Raw genomic sequence first — 10,000 nt, 5'->3', positions numbered from 1 at the left:
ACCAATTTTCAGAGAAGCGCCACATTCGAACAGTTCTTTCAGAAATCAGAATTTATGCATTTTTTAAACTATTTTATACATATATATTTGAAGTCAAAGAATAATCTCTAATATTCTGGGTGGGCCTGGCCACACCACTGCTTTGAACAATCTTCATATCAAATCTCTTCGCTCCACTTAAGAAAAACAAAGTGTGGGGCCTGGATAGCTCAGTGATAAAAGACGCTGGCTACCACCCCTAGAGTTTGCGAGTTCGAATCCAGTGCGTGCTGAGTGACTCCAGCCACGTCTCCTAAGCAACCAAATTGGCCTGGTTGCTAGAGAGGGTAGAGTCACATGGGGTAACCTCCTCGTGGTCGCTATAATGTGGTTCGGTCTTGGTGGGGCGCGTGGTGAGTTGTGCGTGGATGCTGCGGTGGATGGCGTGGGCCTCCACACGCACTATGTCTCCATGGTAACGCTCAACAAGCCACGTGATAAAATGCACAGATTGACGGTCTCAGACGTGGAGGCAACTGAGATTCGTCCTCCGCCACCCGGATTGAGGCGAGTCACTACGCCACCACAAGGACTTAGAGCGCATTGGGAACTGGGCATTCCAAAAAATAAATAAATAAATAAATAAAAACAAAGTGTTTGATAGGGGCCTTTAGCCCCTGCAGCAGTCATTAAAAAGCTTTTGATTTTATCAAATTTAAACAATGTTTTCAATGCAGCTTTCTGAATACGCCCCCCCGTCTGCCGTTGGTCAAACTAAGAGATAGTCCCGCCCCCACAACGCTACTCAACCAATGGCTTGAGTTGGGGGCGGGGCTATCTCTAAGCAGGTCGCTCAAAACAAACAGCAATTTTCAAAGCGCCACAGAAAGACAGTACTTAGTTTTCGAGTAATCCTTAAAGTACACTATATTGCCAAAAGTGTTCGCTCACCCATCCAAATAATTGAATTCAGGTGTTCCAATCACTTCCATGGGCACAGGTGTGTAAAATGAAGCACCTAGGCATGCAGACTGCTTCTACAAACATTTGTGAAAGAATGGGCCGCTCTCAGGAGCTCAGTGAATTCCAGCGTGGTACTGTGATAGGATGCCACCTGTGCAACAAGTCCAGTTGTGAAATTTCCTCACTACTAAATATTCCACAGTCAACTGTCAGTGGTATTATAACAAAGTGGAAGCGATTGGGAATGACAGCAACTCAGCCACGGAGTGGTAGGCCACGTAAAATGACAGAGCGGGGTCAGCGGATGCTGAGGCGCATAGTGCGCAGAGGTCGCCAACTTTCTGCAGAGTCAATCGCTACAGACCTCCAAAGTTCATGTGGCCTTCAGATTAGCTCAAGAACAGTGCGTAGAGAGCTTCATGGAATGGGTTTCCATGGCCGAGCAGCTGCATCCAAGCCATACATCACCAAGTGCAATGCAAAGCGTCGGATGCAGTGGTGTAAAGCACGCCGCCACTGGACTCTAGAGCAGTGGAGACGCGTTCTCTGGAGTGACGAATCACGCTTCTCCATCTGGCAATCTGATGGACGAGTCTGGGTTTGGTGGTTGCCAGGAGAACGGTACTTGTCTGACTGCATTGTGCCAACTGTGAAGTTTGGTGGAGGAGGGATTATGGTGTGGGGTTGTTTTTCAGGAGCTGGTCTTGGCCCCTTAGTTCCAGTGAAAGGAACACTGAATGCTTCAGCATACCAAGAGATTTTGGACAATTCCATGCTCCCAACTTTGTGGGAACAGTTTGGGGATGGCCCCTTCCTGTTCCAACATGACTGCGCACCAGTGCACAAAGCAAGGTCCATAAAGACATGGATGAGCGAGTTTGGTGTGGAAGAACTTGACTGGCCTGCACAGAGTCCTGACCTCAACCCGATAGAGCACCTTTGGGATGAATTAGAGCGAAGACTGCGAGCCAGGCCTTCTCGTCCAACATCAGTGTCTGACCTCACAAATGCGCTTCTGGAAGAATGGTCAAAAATTCCCATAAACACACTCCTAAATCTTGTGGAAAGCCTTCCCAGAAGAGTTGAAGCTGTTATAGCTGCAAAGGGTGGGCCGACGTCATATTAAACCCTATGGATTAAGAATGGGATGTCACTTAAGTTCATATGCGTCTAAAGGCAGATGAGCGAATACTTTTGGCAATGTAGTGTATGTAACTTTTCTGTGTTACACTATGTTCTCCTATCCCTGCTTAATATGCAGACAACTATAGGATAATTTACCTCAAATTCATATTACTGTAATGCACTGATATGTAAAACAATACACTGATATGTTATTGAAATTGTAAAGTCTTTATACATCATGGTAGTATTTAATTTGGCCTAAATAGATGTAAAAGTAGCACTCTTTGAACCCTGCTTGTCCAGTCAGATGTAACTGATTCACTTTTGCTGTTTATCATGATGGTTTCAGTAATAAATCTATTACAGCATGTGAAAGAACGTGAACAATTCTTACTATGTGTGGAGGGACTTTCAGTTCCTGTTTAGTCATGTTAATTCAGGAATATCGAAATATTAATGTCAGACCTTTGAATTCCTATATAATGTATATAATCCCAGAGCACCAGACACAGCTAACAGCCTCTACGTTAAATATTGAATACTTGCTTTATTTATAATTTCACTTGAGTTGGTCGTATTACAGTTTATATGAGCTGTCCATGCGCTCTGCTTTAAATTCACAGTCAGATCCAAACAGAATGAGAAACAGACTAAAAAAACACACTTGTGTAATTCAAACACATTCACATTAGTAGGCATTCAGGTGTAAATTTACTGAGAAACTCATGAAAACTCATATTTCAGCCCGAAATCAAAAGAGTAAAGAAAAGCAATTTTGCTCATGAAAAATTCAGCCTATTTAAGTTGCATTGTGGCATAATTTATCATAGTGACATTTTATCCCCAAACTGTCATTACTGTAATGCGTCCCGACAATTTCATTCTAAATGGTGATTTCTCATTTCTAAATTTTAACATTTAAATCAGCGTAAATTAAATACTACCATGATGTATAAACACTTAACATTTTTAAACAGCATACTGTTTTGTTTGTATTACAGTAATATGAATTTGAGGTTTAAATGTGCTTAATTGCCATGAAAATAATGTCACAATGCAGATACAAATCTTAAAAGGGTCCTAAAATTAGACTTTATTTTCTTGAAGCAAAATATTTATTTTCATTTTGAGATGAATTATAACCTAGACATGTTTTTGTGAGATTCACCCATAATAACGGTGGCCTCGGGCGCGAGAGGAAGGCCGCCCTCTTGTGGTCAGATGAGCTGTAGAAGCGGCGTCACACACTGTTACCAGCTGAAAGATCATTCAGTTCTGCTCCAATGCAAAAGTACAGCAGCTACAGGACGTCCAAGTACACTTTACTACATTTCTACTGCAGTAAACTCTGTCCCAAACACTTAACAGACAGTCCAATAAACAACTGAAGTGAATGACCACACACACACACACACACACACACACACAGTTTATGAAAACACAATGAAAGCAGCGCAGAAGCAAAGAAATTCCAGGATACAGATGTGTGTGTGTGTGTGTGTAATGTAACGGAGCTTGTGTCCAATGGGAGGCGGGCTTTAACAAGTGACTGACAGCTTCACTGTCCAATTATCTTCTGCACAAAAGAATCCAGCTGGTCTTCATCTTTGATGCCCACAAACTGGTCGATGACATCACCGTCTCGCATTGCTATCACCGTGGGAACAGCCGACACCTAGAAAGTAATTAAATGATAAAGCAGCATCTACCATTATTAAACTCAAAACACCGGTTATTAATGAAACAGTGGGACAGAGATGGGCGATATGTCTTAAAAAATTATATCTTGATATTTTTCAGCCTATTGACAATATTCGATATATATCTCAATAATTATGTATTTGCTCTAAAATGGCTCAAAAGTGTTTGTTTGTTTGTTGTTGTTGTTGTTGTTTTATCATCATTTCATCCAAACAGCCATTTGTGGCTAAGTTGATTCAATATTTTAAAGACATTAAATACAACATCTAATAGTTAGGGAGAATGAAATTCAATCATTTTCATCGATATGCACTTTATATTTATATTTCATACACAATGATAGATAGTAGCTTTATAAAAAGCATTATTTACCTTTAAATGCTTTTACTGTGCAAAGCTGCTTCACTGACTTATTTCTGAAACCCCAGTTGAACATATTATTACTGTGGGACACGTCAGGTTTATTAGTAGAATATAATGCTGAATTATCATCATTATTCTGATTATTAGATTTGCGTTATACAAAAGTAATATATTTCTGTATAGCTTTAATTTCAACACAGAAAAGGCAATGTTTATTTGACAGTTTACAGTGTTCTGCATTTCCTGAAATGCTGTAATCGTCTCCTATTCTGTACCGTGTTTGTAGATTTGTATAATAAGTTGTAGCGGTTACTAATGTTTGGAATTACGTGAATGCTTGAACCTGCATTACTGCGATTTCACGATGCACGTGAACTGATCTGAGAGTGCCGCCATGATACGTGTGCGCACACAGATCAGCACATCACTGGTTTGTTGTGAATCACACACAGACCGTGTTTATCTGTCTTTAATAATCACATATAACCAACATGCCATTTTGATGTTATTTTATTTTATCGTGCAGCCCTGATGGATCGTGAAATTAGTCTACTGATGCGCTCTTTATGAAACTTAATGGCCAAATGAAAACACATTAAAATCATCACGATATTTATGCTATTGCGTGCAAAATTATCTCAATTATATCATTAATATTCGATATATCGCCCAGCCCTACAGTGGTAAGATTGATTGTTGGGCATTTTACAGGTCCTTTGTGTCTGTTGTGAGCAGCAGTGCTGTGTCTCGTACCCCGTACTCAATGGCCAGATCTGTGTGCTCATCAATGTCAACTTTGGCCATGGCGACTCGACCCTTCTGTTTGGCAATGGCTTTCTCCAGCCGTGGACCGAGAATTTTACAGGGACCACACCACCTATAACACAAACAAACAATAAAACAAATTAAACAAACAAACACTGTCAATAACACAAACACACCACCTATAACACAAACAAACAATAAAACAAACTAAACAAACAAACACTGCCAATAACACAAACAAACACACACCACCTATAACACAAACAAACAATAAAACACACGCCACCTATAACACAAACAAACAATAAAACACACGCCACCTATAACACAAACAAACAATAAAACAAACTAAACAAACAAACACTGCCAATAACACAAACAAATAAACACACACCACCTATAACACAAACAAACAATAAAACAAATTAAACAAACAAACACTGTCAATAACACAAACACACCACCTATAACACAAACAAACAATAAAACAAACTAAACAAACAAACACTGCCAATAACACAAACAAACACACACCACCTATAACACAAACAAACAATAAAACACACGCCACCTATAACACAAACAAACAATAAAACACACGCCACCTATAACACAAACAAACAATAAAACACACGCCACCTATAACACAAACAAACAATAAAACAAACTAAACAAACAAACACTGCCAATAACACAAACAAATAAACACACACCACCTATAACACAAACAAACAATAAAACACACGCCACCTATAACACAAACAAACAATAAAACAAACTAAACAAACAAACACTGCCAATAACACAAACAAATAAACACACACCACCTATAACACAAACAAACAATAAAACAAACTAAACAAACAAACACTGCCAATAACACAAACAAATAAACACACACCACCTATAACACAAACAAACAATAAAACTAACTAAACAAACAAATAAACACACACCACCTATAACACAAACAAACAAACACACGCCACCTATAACACAAACAAACAAACAAACACACGCCACCTATAACACAAACAAACAAACAAACACACGCCACCTATAACACAAACAAATAAACAAACACACGCCACCTATAACACAAACAAACAAACAAACACACGCCACCTATAACACAAACAAACAAACACACGCCACCTATAACACAAACAAACAAACACACACCACCTATAACACAAACAAACACATGCCACCTATAACACAAACAAACAAACACACACCACCTATAACACAAACAAACAAACAAACACATGCCACCTATAACACAAACAAATAAACAAACACACACCACCTATAACACAAACAAACACACATCACCTATAACACAAACAAACACACACCACCTATAACACAAACAAACAAATACACACCACCTATAACACAAACAAACAAACACACATCACCTATAACACAAACAAACAAACACACATCACCTATAACACAAATAAACAAACACACGCCACCTATAACACAAACAAATAAACAAACACACACCACCTATAACACAAACAAATAAACAAACACACACCACCTATAACACAAACAAACAAACACACACCACCTATAACACAAACAAACAAATACACACCACCTATAACACAAACAAACAAACACACATCACCTATAACACAAATAAACAAACACACATCACCTATAACACAAATAAACAAACACACATCACCTATAACACAAATAAACAAACACACGCCACCTATAACACAAACAAATAAACAAACACACACCACCTATAACACAAACAAATAAACAAACACACGCCACCTATAACACAAACAAATAAACATACACACGCCACCTATAACACAAACAAACACACACCACCTATAACACAAACAAATTAAACAAACAAACAATCACATTTTATTTGTAGTAACTGCAGGCTTTCTTAGCAGGATGACGTCCAAGAAATGTACTTCATTTAAAGCTCAAGTGTGTCATTTCTGCACCAAATACACTTCAAACACATTGCAGGAAAGTCCCCCGTCCGCCATTGGTTGTCCAAAGAGATACCTGTCCACAAACTCACACCTTTGATCGAGTCAATGTTACGGTGTCGGGCTGGACAGGCCGATCAAACAAACAGCGCAATGTTTTGACAGTGAACCAGTGTTACATTTTTATTTGAAATGCACTGCAATTACACATGCATCACTTATTATTGACTGCATATTAATCTGGGATACGAGAAAACTGTAGTGGAAGTGTATAACATATTTACAAACAAACACAACAGACTGAAGCAATGAACAAACAGCATATGAAAACAAAAACGCATAAAAATGACTGTGAACGAACACTGATAGTTAGTGTGTGTGATGATGTTTAATACGTACTGTGCATGGAAGTCTATGAGCACGGGCAGCTGGCTGTTGATGACTCTCTCGGTGAAGTCGTCGTGGTCCTGCACATTAAACGACACACTCCTGCAAGAGCTGCGTGGGAGCGCGCGAGAGAGAAACGGCTGCGCGGCAGCAGACGTGGTCAGAGAGGAGGAGTATGATGAAGAACATGTGACTGAGATGGGCCGACGACAGAGATCTCGCACTAATACACAACAAACTCTCTGCACAAGAAGTCTGGAAGCCATCTGAGACAACAGAGAGACCTCATTAGTCACTAAATGTAAAGGCAATACTCACTTTACTCATTTTTTTCTCCCAATTTGGAATGCCCAATTCCCACTACTTAGTAGGTCCTCGTGGTGGTGCGGTTACTCACCTCAATCCAGGTGGCGGAGGACAAGTCTCAGTTGCCTCCGCTTCTGAGACCGTCAATCCGCGCATCTTATCACGTGACTCGTTGTGCATGACACCGCGGAGACTCACAGCATGTGGAGGCTCATGCTACTCTCCACGATCCACGCACAACTTACCACACGCCCCACTGAGAGCAAGAACCACTAATCACGACCACGAGGAGGTTACCCCATGTGACTCTACCCTCCCTAGCAACTGGGCCAATCTGACCTGGCTGGAGTCACTCAGCACGCCCTGGATTCAAACTCATGACTCCAGGGGTGATAGTCAGCGTCAATACTCGCTGAGCTACCCAGGCCCTCACTTTACTCATTTTTAAAAACTGTCCTTTCTAAAAATAAAGAATGGATTTACTCTAGTGCTAATAATACTAGAATAACAACAGCGTGAATCGCAAGAATACAACTACATGACAACAGTTTGACGTGCTACACTTATACTCATTTAGACATGTTTATAATTCATATAAAGTGATATTAAATGAGAGACTGAATTGAATATTTATAGGTTTAAAATACCCAATCACACAGCAAGACTATTTGGTGATCCACAAAAATCCAAAGAGAAGATTAAAACAGGTGGAAAAACTTAAAGAAATGGTTACAGCATCTAAAATATACAGTTTTCATTATACATTCATACACAACCCCAATTTAAAAAAAGTTGGGACTATCTGTAATGGATATCATGAACATGGGCTTGGGATTACTTTAGTAAACCTTTGTTAGGCAACACCACTCGCCGCTGCATCCACAGATGCAAGTTAAGACTTTACTATGTAAAGGAGAAGCCATACATCAACACTGTCCAGAAGCGCTGCCGAATTCTCTGGGCTCGGTCTCATCTTAGATGGAAAGTAGAACAGTGAAACCATGTTTTTTGGTCCGATGAGGTCCACATTTCAAATAGTTTTTGAAAAACACAGCCGTCATGTTATCCGGGCTAAAGAGGAAAAGGACCATCCAAGCTGTTATCAGCGTCAGGTCCAAAAGCCAGTGTCTGTATGGGCCAGGGGTGTGTCAGTGCTCATGGCATGGGTAACTCGCACATCTGTGAGGGCACCATGAATACAGACAGACATGTAAAAATTTTGGAGCAACATATACTGCCATCACGCACCGTCTTTTCCAGGGACATCCCTGCATTTTCCAGCAGGACAACTTGAAACCACATACTGCCCGGATTTCTAGTGCCTGGCTGTGTAAGCGGAGAGTGCGGGTGCTAGATTGGCCTGCCCGCAGTCCTGACCATCTCCAGTTGAGAATGTGTGGTGCATTATGAAGCGCATTAGATGGCAATGAAGACCTCGTACAATTGTGCAGCTGAAGACCTGCGTAATGGATGAATGGGGGGAAATTCCACTTTCTAAACTTGATGTTTCACAGTGGTAAACACTCGACTGTCCCAACTCTTTTGGAGTGTGTTACAATCATCTGATTTGAAATGACTGTACATTATCAAACAACAATGAAATTCACAAGGTAAAACATCATATAATGTGTAGTTGTAGTGCTTTCAATATAGCAAAGGGTGAATATAACTTACAAATCACTCCTTTTTGTTTTTATTAGCATTTTTCATATGTCCCAAGTTTTTTTTAATTGGGATTGTACATTGGGGTCCAAAAGTCTGAGACTAAACTGAAAACTTGCAATTTTTTCTTTAATTTTTTACACTTAAACCTGAAAATAATCAAAGCATTTTAGGATTTAAAAGAATTTAAAACACAAAAAACCTGTAACAAAATAAAATTGAGAAATATGGATAATTCTGCATTATTTCTAGGTCATTAATCAAATGTAATCAATATTTGATGATCATATGAACATTCTCACAATCATGTTAATTTTTCCAATTTAACTTTTCACTCAAATTAATATGCTGCTGATAATAAAATGTTGTATTAATATAGACGCATTTACACTAATAGTCTCAGACCTTTGTGTGCTTACTGAAGATACAAATCATGTTATTTGTGTAAACAGTCTCTACAGCACACTTTACAGAAACATAAAATAATCATGTGAAATGTGCACAATGATAATAAAGATGTTGTTATGAAACACTATTTACGGTAACACACTCATGGCAGTCTGACAGCTGATCTCATGACTCTATGTACTCATCATGTGTTTATATTTGTGATTGTTTAATGTGTTAAACTGATTTTCTTCTCAAATCTGTGGTTTTAACCTCCATGTGACTTTGAGCTTGTTTTGTGTCACGTGTGTGTTTGTAAGAAGTCTTGTGAGTTTATAAACGCATATGTAAAATCACATTTGATTAATTATGCTTCAGTCATGTTTTACATG

The 10,000-nt window shown here is 39.3% G+C and overlaps 2 protein-coding genes across 45 annotated transcripts in view; one reads left to right on the top strand and one right to left on the bottom strand.

Moving 5' to 3' along the window:
* Positions 1-10,000, top strand: part of LOC127449901 (von Willebrand factor A domain-containing protein 7-like) — a 230,368-nt gene that overhangs the window by 203,545 nt on the left and 16,823 nt on the right. The window lies entirely within an intron of this gene.
* LOC127449920 (thioredoxin, mitochondrial-like) overlaps positions 2,595-10,000 on the bottom strand; it is a 7,518-nt gene continuing 112 nt past the window's right edge. The window contains exons 2-5 of one of the 44 annotated variants that reach the window (XR_007898857.1): positions 5,647-7,519; positions 5,434-5,501; positions 4,885-5,293; positions 2,595-3,742 (exon numbers count right to left, since the gene is read on the bottom strand). Coding sequence is in view for 1 of the 44 variants with exons in the window: in XM_051713549.1 (XP_051569509.1) it covers positions 3,626-3,742; positions 4,885-5,008; positions 7,266-7,519 (495 nt within the window). In the remaining 43 variants the exon portion in view is untranslated. Of the gene's footprint in view, positions 3,743-4,884; positions 7,520-10,000 lie in introns of all 44 variants that reach the window. The other 43 variants (XR_007898862.1, XR_007898861.1, XR_007898865.1 and 40 more) reach the window with 43 other exon arrangements.

Source organism: Myxocyprinus asiaticus, chromosome 13 (assembly GCF_019703515.2).
Source record: "Myxocyprinus asiaticus isolate MX2 ecotype Aquarium Trade chromosome 13, UBuf_Myxa_2, whole genome shotgun sequence".
Taxonomy (NCBI): Eukaryota; Metazoa; Chordata; class Actinopteri; order Cypriniformes; family Catostomidae; genus Myxocyprinus; species Myxocyprinus asiaticus.
Note: the sequence above shows the minus strand (reverse complement) of the source record. Positions and strands in the feature narration are given on the sequence as shown.